Below are 21,692 nucleotides of genomic sequence, written 5' to 3' on the forward strand. Positions count from 1 at the left end.
TTCATTGTCTTTCTTGTCATCCTTGAAGACAGGATGTATCACCAGTCTGTTTAAATGTTCTCTAAACTGATCCCCCTTTGGCAAGGGTGATTCTTTCTTGTGCCAGATTTTCCCACTGGTCTCCACTGTAGACCAAGGTAAAGAAAGCACTGAATGCCTAAAGAAGACATGAATCTTTTCCATGTCTTTGTGCTATGTTGCCTGCCTTATCCAGTGTTGTGCACTTATTTTCCTGATTTCTCCAATAGAAGCCCTTCTTCTTGCCCTTTGCAACCCTTGCTGGACTGAATGCCAAGAGAGCTTTGGCTTTCCTAACCCCCTCCGTGCATGCTCATGTAATTTTTCTATTTTCCCTCCTGGTGATTTCCCCTTTATTGTACTTCTCATAGACTTCCTTTTCATGTCTGAGTTACATCTGGAGCTCCTTGTTTATCCACACAGGCCTCATGCTGCCTTTACTTGATTTCCTGCTAGATTGGATTAACTGTTTCTCAATTTGGAGAAGATGAACCTTGAATATCAACCCATTTTCCTGGACCTTATTGTTTTCCATTGGCTAGATACAGAACTGTATCCCATAGGATTCTTTCAAACATATCACTGAATAAACCAAAGTCTCCTTTCCTCAAGTCCAGAGTTGGGATCCAGCTCCATCCTCTCCAGATTCTGAACCCCTCCATATCATTAGGGGCAAGGCTGCCCCTGACCTTCACATTCCTGAGCAATCTTTCCTTGTTTGTAACTATGAGGTCCAGCAGAGCTCCTCTCCTTGTCAGCTCCTTGTTCTGGCAGAGAAACTGCAATCCTCTTAGACCTCCAAACTAGATCTGTCCCTGGTAGTCATGGCTAAAGTCTAATGCTTTCCCAGGACTGTGGAAGAATGTTGACCTAGTTCAAGACATGGCATGCTGTTCATGTGGTATTTGCTTTTCCTCTAGAGAAAAAGTTACTGAAGCATTTTTTCTTACACTTGTGTAGTATAAATAAATACATTTTGATGCAGGAAGCTAACCTTTCTCTAACCCTTGAGAGTTGGTGCCCAAACTTGCTTAAGTTTGCTGGAGTAATCAGAAAGGCAAACAAGCTGATGGAGGAGCTTTATTCATTGATCTGTCTGCATTCCTGCCTAGCTCTGCATTTTAACTAATTATGTATTTTGGATCAGCAGGTTTATACACTTCACACTTCATTATCCAACAAGCAGCGAATACTCTGCTTGTGATCTGAAGTAGTGTAAATCTTCCTGCAAAATCTGGGTTATTCCTGGATGGATCTTAAAGCTTTAAAAAGTAGTGTAAGTTAATCAGCAAAGACTTCTGCTAAAAACTTAAATAGTCCTTTGCTTGTAAATTGACATGGAAAGAGGGGATGGCAGATAGCAGGTTTACATCTTCTGTATTGGATCTGGTCTGACTGACATACTGAGAGGCAATGAGCACTTGAGTGCTTTCACAGAGTTGCAGAATTGCAGAATGAGTGACTAGATTGGAAGAGACCTTCAAGATCATTGAGTCCAACCCATGCCCTAAAACCCTAACTAAGCCATGGCACTGAGTGTCACATCCAGTCTTTTTTTAAACACATCCAGGGATGGTGACTCCACCACCTCCCTGGGGCAGACCATTCCAATATTTTATCACTCTTTCTGTAAAAACTTTTTCCTAATATCCAACCTATATTTCCCTTGGCACAGCTTAAGACTGTGTCCTCCTGTTCTGTCAGTTCCTGCCTGGAGAAAGAGACCAACCCCCTCCTGGCTACAGCCACTTTTCAGGAAGCTGTAGAGAGTGATAAGGTCACCTCTGAGTCTCCTTTTCTGCAGGCTAAACTCCAGCTCCCTCAGTCGTTCCTCACAGGGTTTGTGTTCCAAGCCCCTCACCAGCCTCGTTGCCTTCTCTGGACACGTTCAAGCATCTCAATGTCCTGCCTGAACTGAGGGCCCAGAACTGGACACAGCACTCAAGGTGTGGCCTCACCAGTGCTGAGTACAGGGGAAGAATGACTTCCCTGCTCCAGATGGCCACACTATTCCTGATCCAGGCCAGGATGCCATTTGCCCTCTTGGCCACCAGGGCACACTGCTGGCTCATGTTCAGCTGCTGTCACCAGCACCCCCAGGTCCCTTTCCTCCTGGGCACTGTCCAGACACACCATCCCCAGCCTATGGCATTGCAGGGGGTTATTGTAGCCAAAGTGCAGGACTCGACACTTGGACTTATTAAACTTCATCTTGTTAGACTCTGCCCATCCAACCAACCATTCCAGATCTCTCTGCAGAGCCCTCCTACCTTCCAACAGATCAACATACGCTCCCAGCTCTTCATGCTTTTGAAGGCACAGATGGGCACAGATGTCACTAGATAAGTGACAGAAAGTTGAAAAAGTCTTTTTTTTTTTCTCTTTGTTTTTTTTTTTTTTTTTTTGCAAACATAAGTAATTCCAACACTGCTTTGGATAGACATTGGATCACAGAGGACTCAAGCTGTCAAATCCTCCCAAAACAAATACGGTCTAGTCCTGAAACTGACTGAGGTATGCACCCTCCAGCCTTCAAGGTGGCTGTTTGCCAAGGTCAGAAGCACACATTTTCCATCTGGCCAAGGATATTTCATTGTGTTCTTCCTTTATATCAGTTTATGGGAACGGTTACAAGCAAAATATGAAATATGAGCAGTGAATGCATATTTTGCAATAGCATAAATGGAAAATAAGGCAAAACCAAACAATGTAAATTTCTTTCTCTTTATGCCCTAATTTCTTCATTATTCTTTGTTTTACTTCTGGAGTTTGAAGTGTGTGTTATAAGTGGAATACTCAAACTATTATCTGTTTTATTTTGTTCTCACCATGGACATTGTTTGGACATTGTTGAAATTCTTTAAAAGGGAAATCCCTTGAAAAGAAAGTATCTTGAAAACAACCTGCAAAATAAATCTCAGTTCTTAGGTAAGAAACTGTGTCAGAAAAAAGAGTGACTGGACCATTCTCAGATCAGTAGTATTTGATGTCAGGTGTGGTTAAATGACATCAAGTGGTTAAATGCCAGAGGTGATGTCTTTTAGAGAAAAATAGATGATGCTCACATAGCTTAGTGGTGGAGTGAGGATGGAAAATGTAACCCTGCAGAGAGCCATTCTGGAAGGAAAGGCAACATAGGAGGTTGTGAGCCCTTTACTCAAGTGACTGCATTGGTTCAGCTCCACAGAGCTGTAAACATCTGCATGGAAACATGGGACATGGTGCCTTCCACTTCCTCCAAACCAATCACTTTTTGGGCTGTTTTTCTCTTTACAGGAGCCCAGGCCTCTGTATAACAAAAGATGCCAGTTTTATTCAAGTGGAATAGGATTCCTGTATGATGCCTACCAGACTGAGGTAAACAAACTCACTATGCCATGTGTTCATTTCTGCTGTGCTGGGGAGGAGAGAGGGAGATATTTGAGAACATGTCTGTGCATGTAGGTCATGGGTAGATAGACACCCCACTGTTTTTCTCCCTGCTTGTCCAAGCCCCTGATGATTGCAAATCACTAACAGTCAGTGAGGTTTTGTGTCATCATCAGTGCTTGTATCCAGTACATTACTCTGGGACTGGAATGATTCCTAGACCATCTATGCTGTAGAATAACTGTCTGGGCTAAGTTTGTCACATTGTCATCTTCCTCTAAGAAGGCTTTTGTAGACTCCAAGTGGAGTAGGAAATATCTAATTCATTTGTATCATCCAGAAGACTTCAAATCTGTGTATTTATCCAGCACAGACCAAGAACATCAGTGGTTTGAATGCAGCATTTTTATTATCTCAATGACAGTAACATGGTCAGAAAAGTGCCTATATCTAAATGGCTAGCTTTCTGAGAAATCCAGATTTAGTTTTCTTTTCCTGTTTTATTATTGGGGCAAATTGGTGGGAATGAATAGAAAAGCAGAACAGAGAACAGCTAAACAGTGGTATAACTTTCAAGAAGCTAGTTGTTCTTCATCACCATTCCTGCCATGAGTAAGAAAAGGTGTACAAAAGGGGAATGTTACCACTAATATTTCTAGAAATCTTAGCAAAGTATACAAGTTTAGCAGCTCCTTAAATCTTGCTGCTAGGGCATCCTGTTGTTGATCCCAGAAAATATATGACAAAAATATTTTACTGATCTCCTCATGTAAAGACTGACCCAGACAAACTTCTGAAGTGTGACAACACCGTTTCCTGTAAGATTTACTCCTTCCTCTTCGAAAGTGTGCGTGCACGCTCAGACACAGACATGGCCTGAGAAATGCTCCTGACTCCAGTAATAAGCATGTGGTTGGTGTCACACTGACCACAACTCCTTGCAGGTGACCCCAGCCTCAGGCTTCTGGCCAGACAGTTTTCCACAGCTCTGCTGATTCTGGGAATGTCTAAACTTGGGCCACCCAGAACTCCTTCCTCTATTCTGGAAGAAGACCAAACCGCATATCTTATAAAAGTGTAGGTAGTTTCTAATAACATTCTTGTCTGGTTGTTCACTGATTTAGAGTTAGGGTATGCTAATTCAGAGTTAAGGATCCATGGCATTTATACTTGGCTTTTGCTTTTCCAGAGGTAGCCAGGTAGTGAGTAGGACACATGCTCTGCATGTCAGGCAAACACTTAACTAGGAAAGCACATTGCTTACTGACTGCAAGTTTCCTTTTGATTGACATCTCTCAAAGTGACATCTCTGTAAGTGGTCTCCAGCTCATTTGGTGTGCCTGTTTCAGTTCTCTTTGCTCAAAGCAGAAAGATTTTTATTTTCTTGCAATTACCATGAGAAGAGAACATATCTTCAATTGGTGCTGAAGAGATAATTACAAATGTATAGGGCAAGAAAAAGCTGTGTGTCTGGTCACTGAAATGAAATAAGAGGTCTTGACATGCAGAACACCCACAAATGGCCTGTTTCCACCACCTTTGCTCACACCACACACTGATTTGTTTATTTTGGTTTATTCACTGTTCTCCTAAAAAGGAGTGTCTTGTACTGTGCATATTTTAAAAATGCAGTAATAAAAATAGATAACTAGTGTAACTTCTTGGGCCAGGAATATGTGTCTTGTAGTGTAGAAGCAGCTAAAAACATATATAATATAATGCTGATCTCCCTGTTTTGTACTTCTAGCCTGATCCATCAAAACAGGCAGACTGGTCTTATTATTGCTTGGAGAGGGAAAAACTACTTTTATTTCTTATCAGAAGTGGCCCCCAAACCATGCATCAGAGCAAACCATTTTTTAGCAGCCCATTCCATCTTATAAAACCCTCCTATCCTGATCATGAATGCATAACCAGAAAAGGATATTTTAACTCAGCATGTCCTAGGCCATTTTCATCATATACAGGAGGTCAGAACCAAAGTCTGAAGATTCACTAAATGCAAAAGCATAGGGCATCTCACAAAATGGCTGAGGTAGCACACTGTGCTCCAGGATTGGTTTTCAGCCTGCTTTGAGGAGTAGCCAAGTGGGATGGTTCAGTCACTGCCTTAATTAAGCTGATGCAGTCAGTGACAGTACGTGCTCCTCTTCTGCAGTAAACTGCAGCACAGGCTGACAGCTGCAACTGAATGTGACTTCAGGCCAACAAAGCCCTTAGGTTACACTCCAGTAAGTTCAGACACAATAGAGCAATGGTGTTGAAACAAGGTCCTGTCTCAGGGTGAGATGCCCTTGTGACAAGTGGGATGTGTCTGTATCAAACTGTGAGCTCCATTTCCAGATTGCAGCCTAGACTGAGGCTGTCCTTTTATAACCTGCCATTTTGGGATAGAAGAGGTGAATCGTATGACACACTAACCACAGGTACAGCCTTGTCCTGAACAGCAAAACAATCCCAAGGAATTATTTTAATCTCTTTCTAACATTAATTTTGTCACCCATCTTCTACCGCTCAATCAAATCCTACTAAGGACAAGTGTGGCAAGCTGGAGATCAGTTGCGAGATAAACTTCCTCTGCTGCTGAGTTTGTGTGTTTAAGGCTTTCCTTTTGCTGGGAACAAGCACATGAGAGGTACAGACTCATCAACAGTGAGTTTTAGTTTTCGTACTAAAAGAATACACAGAGCCAGGACTTAGGAAGTGAGAAACATCTGGTTTAGCATCTCTGGTGGACACTATTCCATAGGGTAACACATTGGTGGCTGAGCGAGAATTGTCTGATAAACTTGTCAAAAGCAGGCATGTATTCCTAAGCATGATCCTTCTGCTTTTTCATTATGAGGAATTTTCCATTCAGTAGTACATTTTAATTGCATTTTGTGAACAAAATAGTTCCCAGTGGTTACAGAGATTTTTTTTTTCTATCAAATAAAAGCTATAGAAAGAATGTATTTTCTTACTGCTAGTTTACATGACAGTTTCTCCAGAATTTCAAAGTCAATAAGCTAAGACTCTCAGGGAAAACAAAACAAAAAACCCCTTACATATAAAGTATTTTAATTGGTCTGTAGTGCCAGATAGAAGTGATTAATGCTTACCACACTTAACCAGTCATTAAAATGATTTTGTGTCTGGATGGAGAGTGGCTTACGTGTTCCTGCCTTTATTGTTCTAACATCTGTCCATCTCTGCAATTCCTCCTCACATAAATAAACCTTTTTAGTTTTGTATTAGAGAGCCTGTAATAAATGGTACTTATTTGCTGGAGTGCTTGAATCTTTTCTGAATTATTCTGTTTGTGGGTTTGAAGATTGTTCTTGCTGTTGTTCATACATGTTGTTACTTCCTTCTTCAGAAGAGTTTCACTGAAAGGGAAGAGCTCCCATTTATTGGAAGCTGTTCAGATAAATTGGCTCCCTTGCCATTTTCCCACTGTAACAGACTGGTTCTCTCATCCACTTCAGTGTTTGCTGTAGTGGATCTCTCCAGACCCACAGTCAGTTCATCACAGCTGTAGAGATCTGAATCTCATGGCTGCACACTCTGGGTCTCAGCAGAACAGCACCAGGCAGTGCAGCAAAGGGCTTGAAAACTCTGGCAGCCCTGGCTGCAGCCTGGTTCTGGGGGCTCTGGGCTCCATAGTGCAAATGCCCTCAGACCCAGGGGCTGTCATCCTGGTTAAAATTCCTGTGAGCTCAGGGATGTCCTCCTGGCTTCCAGTCATGAATTTTGGAATCTCAGGATCCTGCTGCACAACAGATAAAACAACTTGGCAATGTTGTAGTAGCTGGTTTTTTTGTGGTCAGTACAGTAGGATGAGTCACACAACACTGAAACATTGAGCATAAAAGTAAGTTTCTACTCTTTTGGCAGGTGACATGTCATACCTTAAACAGCAAGTGCCAGCTGAAAGTGAAGAGTAACACATGCTATTGCTGTGATCTGTACAACTGTGAGAAGTAAGTACCTGTGTGCATTCTGTGGCCTCTCAGAAATTCTTGGTTGGTTGTCCTTACTCTTAGATGGTAGGGCCTGAAGAAGTAACACAAGGAGCTTGTATGCTGAGAAATCCAGTTCCTCTGCAATTGAAGTCCTGATACAAACACGAAGTAGGATGGGAGTTGTTTATTAATGTTGGTATTATTTCAGTTTCTTTTTCTTTAAATATGTCCCTAAGCTTTTTGCTGTATGATCAAAACTGACCACTCAGTTACATCCCTGTTCAGATATACTGTTGGTCTGGCAGTGCATTTTTCCCATTAGATTTACTGAATCTTCTGCTTGTCTCACCCTTTGCACATCTCACTGTCATTGAATCAGAGAATGGTTTGGGTTGGAAGGGACCATAAAGACCATCTAGTTCCACCTCCTTTGCTATGGGCAGGGACACCTTCCACTGGACCAGGCTGCTCAGAGCCTCATCCAATCTGGCCTTGAACACTTCCACTAATGGGACATCCACAACTTCTCTGGGCAATCTTGTTCCAGTGTCTCACCACCCTCACAGTGAGGAATTTCTTCCTAATATCTAAATCTTCTCTGTTTTTGTTTAAAACCATTCTCCCTTGTCTTATCTCTACCTGCCCTTGTATATCATCTTACCATGAAACCCCTGCAATTCTCTACAGTTCACCCACAGTCTTTCTTCTTTCCCCCTCTGTATTTCTCATCTTTCTTCCTTCCTACATCTATTTTATTTTGGTTTTGCCTCCACTTCACATGCTAGCAGCCCTGAATAGTCCCAATGCTCTGTAAGACTTGGCTAGTGTGATGCCAGACATAAACATTTTAGGTGTAGGGCAGCAAGACATGAACAATCAAGCTTCTACACAAAGCTTCTGCATGAAAAAGTAACTCTTAGCCAGATGATATCTCAACTAGAGAAGTAAAATGACATTTGGGACTAGAGGGAAGGATTTATGCATGCATGTTTCTTATGCATATGAGAGACACAAAGTGAATGAAGGTCTATGGAATGGATTAAAAACCTGTGTAGTCTTTTGCTTATGTAAGAAGTGTTAAATCTGTAGATGATGGAGGTATACAAAACAAGTGGGAAAGGTAGAGATTGTTCAACATTGTTACCTTTTCTATGACAGACAGATGATTGAACATCATATTTGCAATGCAGTATATATCTAGTGAGAATGCTTTCTTCGTTGTATGCAGCTAACGCCTGGATGTTAACACTGAACCAAACAGCCCAACTCAACACAGAAAGGAATAGGGGTGTTAAAGGGATGAAAGTATTTGGAGTTGTCAAAAAAAAAAGTGACTGAAACTGTTGCTTAAAGTATAAAGTAACCTCAAGGAGCGATCAGGCATATTTCCCTTTCAGATGGAGATCCTCAGTGCCATTTTTCTAAGACATTGAGTTTGTTTGAAACACTTAGGTCTGATCACTGCTGGGACATTATTTAGTGATATAATTGAATGTGTGTGTTTTGCTATTATCAACATTCTACAGTGGACAGCAAGATCTTATGGCACTGGCATGGACAAATCCAGGGCAAATTAGCAGTCACACTGCTGTGGAGACTTGGCAATTCCAGTTCACAGGATAGTTAGAGAGAAGTAGGAGGAGGCCCACAAAGTGATTTGTTGTCAGCCATGGAATAGACATATATGAAGGCAGGATTGTAAATCTGATTTCCTCAGCCTTATGGCAGCGAAAGCTGTAGGTTTATTTAGTTAAGATGGGTTCATGGCAGGGCCCATGTGAACTCAATGGTAATGGTTCTTCAGTGCCAGAACCATGACCTGAACCCATTGATTGGATATTTCCAGAAGTTACTGTGCCTGGCTTGGTTCTTCCCAGAAACATGAACTGCTCTGCAGAGCTTTCCCTAACAACCACCTCCACTGCTGCCCCATGCACTGGGGATGGAGGAACAGAAGAGTGAACACAGACTGCTCACTTCTGGTTTCCACCGTAATCTGATGGCAATTTGGCAATTTCCAAACAGTGGAAAAACAGGCTTGGCATTTAAAAAAAAATCCAACTCAAATAGCTGCCCTAGGAGCTCATTAGTGGGCTCAAATTAAAGCAGGTGCTGGAAAAAACTGCAGGAACATGCGGTTCCAAATTTTGTAGTAGGATATTTCTGGCTTTTGGCAAGACAATGAGGTGTAACTTCATCACATGCCTGATTTTCAATAACCGATGTGGTGTAGAAATATGAACAAAGATTTTTGGATAGTACAATCCAGAGTGTAAAGATATCTTTATACTGTACTGTGTTGCATTAATTTGGAACCACAGGCACCATAAACAAATATAGCCAGCTGGCAATATCTCTCTTCCTGTGGTTGAATTAGTGCTTAAGCAACTTGCCTTCCCCAGCTTCTGAGATGCCAGCAGATTTCTAGGTGAGCTAGGAAAAAAAGCAAAGCTAGGCAAGTTTTATCTGGTAGCTAAATGACAAGGGCAGCATCTACATACCAAGATTATGTCTCTGTTTAGAGACACTGAACAAAAGATAAAGGGTCCATGTTGGTAACCACCAGCAATCAGCCAAAGTCCGGTTGGTATTAGTTGGATTACATTTGATCCTGGCCTTAGCAGAGCCAGTTTTTCAGCAAGGTTCTCCAGTTCTTCTGAGCAGTTTTTGGTGGGATCATAGATGTAGTACCTTGCCAAAGAGGAAAGCAAGCAGGAAAAAGTCAGATCCTGCAGTGCTCTGTGTTATGTGCAAAGCCGTTCCTGCTGCAGTGATGTTGTCTGCATTGTCTTTCAGTTCAGACCAGTCCTCCAGTTACTATGAATTTCTGGGCGTGAGCAGCTGTCAGGATGTGCTTCACCTGTACAGACTGTTGTGGTCCTCCACAGTCCTCAACATCATCGGCTTGTTTCTGGGGATTATCACTGCAGCCATTCTTGGGGCATTTAAAGACATGGTAAGGCTCACAGTCCTTTGCCTTAGGGCAACAAGCAGAAAGACCCTGGTGAGGGCTTTCTGCTTATTGGCATTATCAAATTAGTTAAAACCAAGGAAGTATAAATGTACAAAGGAGGTGCTTTAAATGTGTTTCCTGGGTGTTGTGGGAGCCTGGAGTGTTACGAGCCACTGCAGAAGGTGAGTGTAACCAGGTTTTGTTAATAGCTCCTTTGGGGCAGATTAAAATGAAACAACATAGTATGATCAGTATTTCTAAATAAACAGCATAGGGTTTATCATAGAACAATTTGGTTGCAAAGGAACACAGGTATGGAGCTGTTTTGGTGGTTATTATCTATAGTAATACAACGATACAAAAGTATTGCAATATGAAAGCACAGCAATGTCACCTGAGGACCCAAATGGGACAAAAAGAGAGAGAGAGAAAGTACAGGAGTGTGAGGATTTCACCACCTGCAAGCGACAAGACTTGGTTGATGTGCAGTCTTGGTTAAAGTGGTGGTTGCTGACCACATCTGTCTGGTGGAGGAGTAAATCCTGAAGATGTGATGGAATGAAGTCCCCAGAATACAACATCTCTTGGGTCTATATTCACTCTGGTTCAGGTGGGAATTCTCAGGTACCTCCCACTAGGTAGGGGAGCTTGATATAATGATGTGAATCATGGGATGCTTTGGGAGTCCTTGACACCTTCTAAGACAACACAGCTGCCCATCCTAGCAGCAGTTGAGTAAGTCCCATCAGCAGAGATAAACATGCTGAGGCCACAGGCAAATGTCTTAAATTCCCTGGTACTTCCCCGGGGGGAGGAGGGAAAGCCCTACAGCTCAGTGGTCTGTGCAAGGGAGCACAACTTAGCATGACAAGGGGCACAATCCTCCCCACAGGATCCAGCTCATATCTCACCCACAATCCATCATTCACACTGTGCCTTATCAGATCAGAGGTTTAGCCACTACAATCCAAAAGTTCACTTCCTCCATCTTAACCCAGCACCCTGGGGTCTCAACAAATGGGGAGATGTTTTGAGTCATTGTCCCTTAACAATTCAGCCTCTTTCATGGATTTATACTTTATGCGAAGCTGTTGCCAGCTGTTCGCAGCTAAGTGGGTCAAGCCCAAAATACAAGAATGGAAGAAAAAAACCACAACAGTGTGAACAAATGCAGGCAATTCACTTAGTGGCATATTTTTTTTTCCCTCCTAATTCATCACCGAATGTGTGGGCCAGCACGGGAGTCTGAGGATGCTAGTTTGTAGCTAACATTTAAAGTGAAGTCCTACATGTGACTGTTCAGCCTTGCGTAGTTCTTTTCCCTGAGAATGGGGATGAATTCTGAAATACCAGTCAAGGTTTTATTTAAACAGTTGTGTGCTCCGGACACTTCAACATCCTCTTTGTTTCACGAAGGAATGCCACCTTCTAGCTACTCCCTGTGCCACACCACCATGTTGTTTGATGTGCACCACAGCATTCAGAAGGGACCATGTGGTGGGAGGGGCTCTCCAATGAAGTGCATCATATGGCTGGACTTACTGACATGTTAAAGGTTGAAGTTGCTGTTCCTGCCATTATCACTGTCAGTGGCCACGTTTGCTAAAGCAATGCCTAAAGACCAAGCAAGAGGCTCATGATTTACTGGGCTCTCAGGAGAGTAGTAGAACTAAGTGGCCAGAGGCATGGAGATGAAGGTGAAATGCAGGAACCAAAGGGAGGTGTGATAGCAACACGGATTATTTTAGATCCATGATGTGTCTGGTGACTGTTGCAGAGGAGAAAACTGAATAGAAAGATGGGTAAAATGAAAAGAAAAAAAAAAAAAAAAAAAAAAAAAAAAAAAAAAAAAAAAAGAGAGAGATAGGGCAGGGAAGAGAAGGCAAGAGAGATAGCTGAGATGTACATCAGCACAGGAGGGAGAGTAGACTGGCAGGAAGGGGGTGCTCAGAACTGGCACCCAGTGAGCCAAGGACCCAGTTAGACTGGAGGCCATCCAGACCCAGCTATGATCAGCATTCCTTAGAAAGCATGCCCAGGTTATCTACAACATGTGTTCGGTGCTTAAAACCATGCTTAAAATAGAGCAGGGCCATATGAATTGTTTGAAATTCACCTTTGTTAAGAGTTGCAACACTTCCTGGAAATATTTCTCTGTCCAGCTGAAGCCCAACAAGCACACTGAGCTAATGCATGTAAGAAATGTGCAGCTGAGCTCTCCTTTATGTAGGGGACTCCTGCAAAAGAGTCCTGATAACAGATTGCAGCCAGTCACTAAAGAGTTGCAGCTGCCCAAAGGGAATAAAAGCAGTTTTCACGTTTTAATTCATCCCCTCCCTGTGAGAGGAGCAGAATGGGAGCAGAAAAAACCACAGGAGGAAATGAGGGGAAGAGCAGCTTGCATGTGGAGTGAAGGCAGCCATCATCTGCAGTTTTTGGGAGAGCACTGCAGCTTAGTGCTGTTAAATGTTTTCTCCTGCCTAGCAGATGGGTGTGAGTGCAGCTGTGGGAAGCGTGCAGAGAGCCAGCCTCAGTCCACCTAACATGTCTTGCTCAAGCCTAGGCTTACATGAGATTTGGGCTGATGCTTTGATATAAAGCTCTGTGCTTTGCAGGGCCATCACTGCACTGCCCATGAGGAACATGGAGCCAAGGAGATGCTCCTGGGAGAATGGCAGGCTCCATGATCTGGCACATTGCCTTGCTGGGAGGCAGAGCCTGGGTCAGAGTCTGGATCCTCTGACTGGGTAGCATAGAAGCATAGAGGGAAATTGCAGCAGCAGTGGATGTGCACCTTGACCCCAAGCTTAGCTGGAGTGAGTCTGTCAGGTCTCCAGCTAAAAACCTCAACTGAATAAGCTGTTCAGTGTCTCCACTGAGTGTGAGCAGAAAAAGGATCTCATAGTTCAAGAGAAAGATGAGTTTGTGTCAGTCACCTCAGCTTGTGAAAGTCTTACTAAAAAGCAGCAATCCAAAATGCAATAACTGCTCCTTGCTCCTGCTTGTGCTTTTTCAGGGTTCTTTTGAGCTAGTACCAGAGATAATTTGCTAATCTGCTGCTTCCTTTCCTTACAAAAGGAGTAGCTCTTGGGGGAAGACAGGGACCAAGAAAACATCAAGCAGAAGAGGAAAAGAAAGGGGCATGGGACTGAAATAAAAAGAGCAAAACCCCCCAATTAAAATATGTGAGAGAAATGTTTACTTTGCTTTAAGATTTCACCTTCTTACATAAATGCTCACTGGCATTTTGCAGGGAAAACTGCATAGCCCCCTGAAATGCCTCACAGCATTGCTTTGGGATTGACTTCCAGAAAACGCAAGGCTGAGCTGACTAGTCAAACAAAAACATCATGTTTATCTGTGGGGAATGCTGGCAGCCAACTCATGTTACAAAGGGGAGAGTTTGCAAAACAGTGCCCTTTCCTTTAAACCCATCATATTTCCTGGACAGAAAAAAATAGTGTTATTTTGGTTGGTTTAGCTTTTCTTTCTTGTGACAAATTCCCTGCAGACCCTGTCACGCTCCCTGTGGTTTTGCTGCCTACCTGAGGGCTGTGCTGGCTCAGTGGGAAATATTTCATTCTCTCCTGACCCCCAAGGTGTCAGCTCAGTGGCTGCTGTGTCACCCATGGGGCTGCCCTGTGTGATCTGCAGGGTGCTGGGGGAGCTGCAGTGTTTACAACAGGAACCCTCCTTTTAAGATCTACAGTGTGCTTGGGTATCAGACATGGAGGCAGTTACCTTAAAGTCACCTCTAACAAAAAGCAGATTAAGATATTACATCAATAGATGTAGCCAAAGTACTCAAAATGATAACACACTGTGATTATTTCTTACAGAAATTGCAGGTAAAGAATTACATGGATAATTTCACTTGCTGATGCTGAGTTAATCTAGAAACTCCCTTCCCTGGCCTGGTATTCATTTGAGGACTTTTGGATGTTTTTCTGACACACCTTGCCAAGGAATCTGCCTGCCCTGAGTTTAGGGCTGCATTAATCTGAACTACTGATAGTCCTGATGGGAGGATGGGGGGTGGGATGGGGATGCCTTTTAAAAATTTTTTAAATTAGTCTCCTTCTTGCAGTCCTTAAAGGAATCTGAACAGAATAAATAGCATTGCTTTATCCCCTCTCTTCTTCCCTCACCCTGCTCTAAAAAGAAAAGCAAACCTAACCCCTCATTACTGAGCTACTTGCCATGAGTTTATGTCTTAGCACTCATGCAACTAAAGGTGCAGTCTGACGTGAAAAGTAGCTGGAGCTCAGACATAAATGTTCCAGCAGGTCTGAGGCCAATGAGCTGACACTGTTAGCATTCCCTGGCTAGTTCATTACTCCTTATCTCTTTGACTTGGGTGTTGGTGCAGTTTAGAATGTCTCAACTTACTCATGTATTTTAGGTGAGTAATTTAACACAGAATGATTACTGGAATATTTGATAAAAGCATCCAACCAGCTTCAGTAACCGAAAATTGTTGCTGGCCCTGGCTGAGACCAGATAGCATGATAATATGATGCTTTGATTAGTAGATGTGGCGTGGATGACTCCCCAAATTTGTCTTCTAGGGCTGCTGAGATGTTCATCCTTAACAATTAGAGAGCATTGCTTTATGGCTGGATGGAATGTGAGAGGGCTGAGAGAGGTTCCCAAGAGAAGAAGCCAAAAGGAGGGCAAACAGCAGCACCCAAAGGGACCCACACCAGAAAGTTGGTGACAGATGCAGAACAGGCATCTATATTTCACATCTCTGGGTAAAGCAAGTGTTTCTTGACTAATTTATGTCAGAAGGATCTGATTTAATCCCTCCCCTGAGGGAGGAAGGGCACACTCTGGGGCTGTGGCACTGGCACCAAACCTTTGGGTCTGAAACAAGAAGGTTACCTGCTCCTCCCTACTCCTGAGGCAGGGTTTTTTCATCTCTCCCCATCATATCCACCCAGCAGGGCAGGTAGGGAAGTGGGTACTTTGTAGATGAGAGTGTTTTAAGTAGGGTGCCTTGAAGATAAGAGACTTGTCTTCTCCCATGAAATAAGCTCTCTGCCTTTGATCCCAGCCTTTCTCCATGCCAGCTCCTGAAATGACAAATTTCTCCAGGAAACTAAGGCCTAGATTTTTCAGTAACCTTATGTGGTACCTCAGTGACCTAGCTGATGTTTTCCATGTACAAACACAATTAATACACCTCTTTCTCAATCACAGAGAGATCTCACACTGTCTTCAGAGGATGCAGTGGTTTATATCTACCACCAATAAACTTGAAAGGAAATGCAAAAAAAACCCAAAAAACAACCAACCAAAACAACAACAACAACAAAAAACAAAAGCCACCACAAAAAAACCCCAACCAAACAAAAAAAGCACCACAACAAAACCAAAAAAACCTCCCAAAACCTCCCGGTTGTTGCTTTCAGCATTTGATTGGCAACTACCATATTTTATTATTTTAGTGAAAAGAAAATTCCATGCCTCTCATGTGGAGGAATCTGCTAACAAAAACAAAGGAAAGGAAATAAAAGAAATCACTTGATTTATCTCATGAAAATATTTCATAAAGCTCTGTTGCTCTGTCCTTCACAAGTTGTTATATAGCACAGGGTTTTAGGGTTTAACACAAACCCTCTTTCACATTTAGCTTTTTTTCCCCTGAAGCTGGTTTAATGTGAGCTATTACTTCTTCCTGCAAACTTCATTTTGCATTCTAATTAGAAGACATGCCAATAAAGCCATGAGAGAAGGATTTTCTGCAGTAGGAATGAGGTAAGCACATTGAGAGTGATGCTGGTGGACCAGCAGCAAATTCCATTTCTCAAGTGAGAGTGAGCTGTGAAAGAGAGCAATTGATCTGGAAAGGGAGATCAAGGTAAATCTGTGTAGGAAAGCAGAGAAAAAAAGACTTGAGGGCATCAAGTGGTTGCTATTGGAAGGAATCTGCAGCAAATGGTGAAGGACTTTGTGCTTTGTGCTGGATGAATAGGAAGAGGCAGCCAATGCTGTGTGCTGTGCTCTTCAGGGTGTCTCAGATCTGGAGTCCTGCCAGTGCTTCTGTAACTTTTGCTAGGGAAGCACCAGCAGCCTTTTTCCAAGGGAAGAAGATTAAAATAGCTGTGTATTTTTACTCAGAAAATTCATTCCGGATACACCCTCCTCTCATTCTGTCTGCTCCTTGGTTTTTTGTACTACTGGTATTGTGTTGGAAAATAGAAAGTTGTTAAATTGTCTTGCTGCTTGTGTTAGGAGCACTTCCTGCTCCAGCCTCCACTACATTGTATTGATATATTGTTGTCTTCTGTGCTCAACAGGTACCTCTGTCCCAAATTGCTTTCAGTGCTGCACCTCCTCCTCAGATCCTGTACAATCCTGCCCAGCAGATCCTGACATACGCTGGGTTCTGTCCTTCCACGGCAACAATTTCTACATATCCATCCTACCCATTGCCTCTTCAGGTACAGTGCAAAAACACACCCCTCTCACATCATCAGGAAAGCATAGGCTGCTACTCAGTACACACTTTGCAGGGGTAGGTCTTAGCTGGATCCCAGCTCCCAGGCTTGTTTGTGGGATGGCTTAGTCAGTGCCTAGTTTTCTAGTCTGTTCTCAGACTTCAGGCTTTCTCTAGATGTCCTTTGGATTCTTACCTGCTGATGAGGTAAGAGTAGTCAAGAGTAGAGAGAGAAGGGGATAGAAATACATGAAATTAATCTGAAAAGATTCATGTAAGTAGTCATGAGGATCTATAGTGACTGTTCAGTCCTGTGTCCCCTGAGAAACAGAAATATGTTGCATTACCCCAATTTCTTATCTGTACTCCAAAATAAACACAATTTTCCCCCTAGATTTCTACTTTTTCAAATAAGTGTTTTCATTTATCTTCCTTCCCCTTCATAACCTTCAGAGGCAGACACCACCAGCTGTCCCCAAGTCAGGAGAGGTTAGTAAGAAACACTGGGATCCACTGGGATGGTTAGTAAGAAATAATGGGAAAACTTAAGTCTATTCCTGGGAAAAAAAATAAAAGCAAGCCACCTCCCTGTATGCATGAACTCATTATGTTGCAGTTCGGGGAGAAGTAATTTCTGCATCAGCATATGAATTTAAAAAATCATAATAAACTTTTTCAAAGGTACAAATTGTGGATGATGGAAGCAGGAATGATGAGGAACAGCCAGAAGCTTAGCTGTCATCTGCTTCCATTGCTTGAGAGCTGTGGGCTGAATCCATTGGTCTGGAGGTCTGAGGTCCTCATGTTCCATCTAAGTGCTTCAAGGTGCTGAATTCAGACCTTCACAAGCCCTGCTCAGATGGTTGTAGTCCTTAATCCCAGTCTGACTGAACACAGGGGTTGTTGCCATGTAGGGATCTTGTACTGCCTGATAATGAGATCAAGTAGCCACCTGTCCCCTGCTGCTACTCTAAGAGGGTCCAGGCTCAGGTCCTGTTGTCCCCAGGTCATGTCTGTGTGGACATCTGGGTTATCCCATGGCATCCCAAAAGGGATGGACACTTAGATGGGGGAAACTGAATTAAGTTTTAGCTGTCCACAGACCTTGCTTGAGCTGATCTACCCTTTAGAGTCACCAGTGGATTAGCTCAGGCTAGAGGTATATGACATTCATTCCTGGTCCTCTGGTGAATCCAGTATCTCATTGAATAAATGCTTGTCAGAGAGGCAAAGTCTATAAAATAAATCAGCCAAATGGCAAAAATAAAGTGTGATAGCAGGAATGCATTTTGAAAGGATGTAACCAGCATTTCTTTTGTTTACTGTGACATGTGCCAACAAAATAATACATCCCTTACTGGTACAGTTCAGCCACAACTAATCTTGGTAACAGGCCTGCCAGCTGGGCAAGTAATGGTCCTGATTAGCTGGGCAGGGACTGGTGGTGATGACAGCAGTTGTGGGTTGTGCCAGTTATTCCTGCTAGAGAAGAACTCACTGCAGAAACAATTCCAGGCAAACAGATGGAAGCAGTGGTTGCAGTTTTAGAGGGGTGTGAAGCAACAACTCCAGAGTAAATAAAACCCCAAGCCAACCCAAACCCACAACAGCTAGGTTTGGAGCTGTATCTAGCAGGTCTGTCAGTGTATCTGCACTGCCTCAGAGAGTTAAAGGACATAAATGAGCCTTCCTATGTTGGGATGTCCCCATTCTCACTCACTAAATCATTGTGTGGTACAAATGCAGGACAACATTCTCCTTGCCAGGAGGGTTTGATCCAGGGCAGCAACCTCTGCTCACATGGAGCCCCATGGAGGAATCAAACACCTTGGTATGGGGTCTGCCAGCCCTGGACAGCTCTAAGATGCCATTGTCCAAGGGCTAGCCCTAGCCCTGGCCCTGGCCTTCTAGATTGGGGCTTAAAATTTTTTAGCAGCAAGGAATATCACTTGCCCAGATTTTTCATTTCCCTTGAAAAAGATCCATGATTATTTTATCTTGTTTTTAAATTCCAGGCACTTTAAGTCACTTAAAGTCTGAACCTGAGGAGAGCTGAGCCTAAGCCTTCAGCTGAACCACATAGACTGGCATGTGGTGGCATATAAGAGGAGTAAAATCCTCACCCTCTTGAAATCAGTCACAAAACTTGGTTTAAAGTAGTAGGATTTTATCCTGAATATTTTTCCCTACATGTATTCTTTTGTTTTAATTAATCCTGCTTGTTCCTAAAGATGGGCTACTTCCCAAGCTCTATTTATTTTTCATGCCTTTTTCAGCCAAAGCCCCATCATAGCTGAGAGCTAAAGAGGGAGACATGCCTACCTGTAAAATACTGTCTTAAGAGGAATCTGCATTTGGCAAATGAATAACACCTTGCATTTATGCAAGAATTATAGCTGAGATTAATTACATCTGAGGTAATTTAAATTTCACAGTGATGCCTGGAAACAGCAGCTACATGTAACATAATCAGTTGGTCAGGTGCTGTGCCTCACCCAGGAAGCAAAGCATCTTTTCCTGCAGAAATTCCTGTTCTGCTGTATTGCCTAGCTGTCTGCACAATGTCTATTAAAAATGACTTGGGTTACAAATGGAATCTGTCTTGTTTCACTAGATACCTTGCTACACTTAAGCAGGTGCTTAAGAACTAAAGCGATTGTGCGGCAATGCATGAGAAATTTAATCATGGGGCTTATTATGTAATACATGGCAAACAACACAAAACTGCAACGGGGTTGCATTATTCAATACTGAAGAAGTTATTTTTCTTTGTCTGATACAGCCTGCCAGCAATTTTCCAGGAACATCATCTACTGATATTTCTTTATCAGAAGAAACACAGCCTCCATCTCAGTCCAGCTCCAGCTATGGTCTTCCCCCAAATGCTCCAGCCCTCTATACACCAACTTACTGCTTGCCTGGAGAAAAGCCTCCACCATATGCACCATAGAACAAATAATTTATTTTAGTAGGTGGTAGGCTTTTATTTTGTTTTAAAGAAACCTCTGGAAACTGTGCTGTGCAGGCAGTTCCCAAAGGAACCCAGCACAGAGTGTGTTACTGCCTCTCTGCTTTTACCCACATCTCCCTGTGAGCAGGGCAGAGCCCTGGAACTGTAAGGGCAGACACATCATCACTCAGTTTGCCTGCAGTCAAATGTAGTAGAACTTTCTGGCTACTGTAAGCATGATATTTCCCTCTCAGTCCACTGCAGAATAGATTTTCTTCAAGAGGAAAAATGAAGAAAACACTCCGGATATGTGTTCTGCTTTCGTAAACCAATATCAAGAGGTTTTAGCCTGTGCTATCTGAGTAGGTAGCTGGAAGCTCTGAGAGTCAATAATTTTGGGTAGCAAGAGTTTGTTTGCTTGTAGTGTTTAATAACTCTTCTGGTGAAAGTGTACCAATAAAGTGTGGCAATTATTTTACAATAAAGTCCACTGTGTATATTTATACAATACCTAAGGCTGTGTATATTTTTAAGGAAAGGAAAACAAAAGAACAGAGGAAGAAGTACCCTACCAAGTAGTTTCCCTTTTCAAGTCTCAGATACAAAGGCTAATTCTACTGGGACTGTTTTAGCTGAACTTTGTGCCAGTCTAGTCTGCATAGTAAAATGTCACATTAATGCACTAAAAATACCATCTCCAGACGTGTATTTTAAGCTATACTTTAGTGTTCAAATTAATTCCTTTCTGGTCAACAGAGCACCACAACCAAAACCATTTTAGGTTAAATGATTCTTATTTATTTTTAAGTTAATCCAAGACATAATGCAGGTATTTTACAATGAATGAAACAGAGTAAATGAAGGGGTCTAATTACTTTTAAAATTTATTTATTTTCTCTAAAGGCTAAGCAATAATACCTTTGGCAGTGCCATTGACAGGAAAAAAGCCATGTCCCTGTTGTCTGCACTCTGCCTTCTTACCATGCACATTAGCTAGAATTCCTTCTGGCACACACCTGCCATATTTTGGGACAGAGGTACTTATGACCAGCATGAAAACCCATCTAAATGCTGCATCTTTTCACTGCATTTTGCTCCTGCAGGAAGGATGTTGGTGCTGCTTGCTCCACAGATTTTACAGTCTAGACAGCAATGAAGCTCTAGAAATTTCCTGAAATGCCAAAGAGTAATACAGGGAATGGAAGGTATTTCTTACTAACATTTTAAGCAGCTGCTCTGTATTATGAAAATATTGAAAAAAACTACACAACCAGCTTACTTGACAGTTTCCTTTGAAAGGAAGTGACACCATTAGATGTGCTTAAAATAGAAAAAAGAGTGATCATCCTTCTACATAATACTTTGCAACTTCCAAGAAATATCTGGTAATTCATGTGTTTTACCTCTATGTATACAAAGCAGATTCAGTACTGATACACATAAGAAGAGAGATTAATTTATATGGACCATAAAAGATACCTTTTGTTCAATTAAGGTTTTTCTGAGATGCAAACATTTAGGCCAGTGAGCAGTGATGAGGTGCCTTGTGTGTATTGCTGACAAGGTGAGTTTTGCAAACGTGGCTGAGAGAAACAGAAGTCAGAGAAGAGACCATTGGTTTTGTTTTAAACATTAATTTAATGCATTCAAAATGCTTATTTCTTGTGCAAATACATACTGTGAAAAGCACAGTCACTCTGATTATTAAATAAGTGAAGCCACATATTTACTTCTATTTATTTGCTATGAATACTACCAGGGGAGCCACCTGGGTTCATTTTGAGGACTCAAAGTCCAGAATAGACTTGATCCCTTTGGGTTGAGCACCTAGACTAAGTGAACAAGCATGAAATCAATGTTTCTCTTGGGTTGAAACAAGTGACTGAGAAAGAATAAAGGAATGCTTATGACAGCTACTGCTTCCTCCAAACCTTTCCCCAGTATGGTACTGTGACAGGGTATTAAAAAATTCACCTTTACACAATCCCTCTTCCTGCCTTTGCACCACCCTCCCCA

At 42.4% G+C, this 21,692-nt stretch overlaps 1 protein-coding gene across 1 annotated transcript in view; it reads left to right on the forward strand.

Annotated features, from left to right (window-relative positions):
• Window positions 1-20,127, forward strand: part of TMEM255B (transmembrane protein 255B) — a 65,776-nt gene extending 45,649 nt beyond the window's left edge. The window contains exons 5-9 of the mRNA XM_083884748.1: window positions 3,295-3,375; window positions 7,264-7,349; window positions 10,128-10,287; window positions 16,587-16,730; window positions 19,509-20,127. Of these exons, the coding sequence (XP_083740874.1) occupies window positions 3,295-3,375; window positions 7,264-7,349; window positions 10,128-10,287; window positions 16,587-16,730; window positions 19,509-19,676 (639 nt within the window). The 3' untranslated portion in view covers window positions 19,677-20,127. The remainder of the gene's footprint in view (window positions 1-3,294; window positions 3,376-7,263; window positions 7,350-10,127; window positions 10,288-16,586; window positions 16,731-19,508) is intronic.
• Window positions 20,128-21,692: the final 1,565 nt, after the last annotated feature.

This window comes from Zosterops lateralis (assembly GCF_965231275.1).
Source record: "Zosterops lateralis genome assembly, chromosome: 2".
Classification (NCBI taxonomy): Eukaryota; Metazoa; Chordata; class Aves; order Passeriformes; family Zosteropidae; genus Zosterops; species Zosterops lateralis.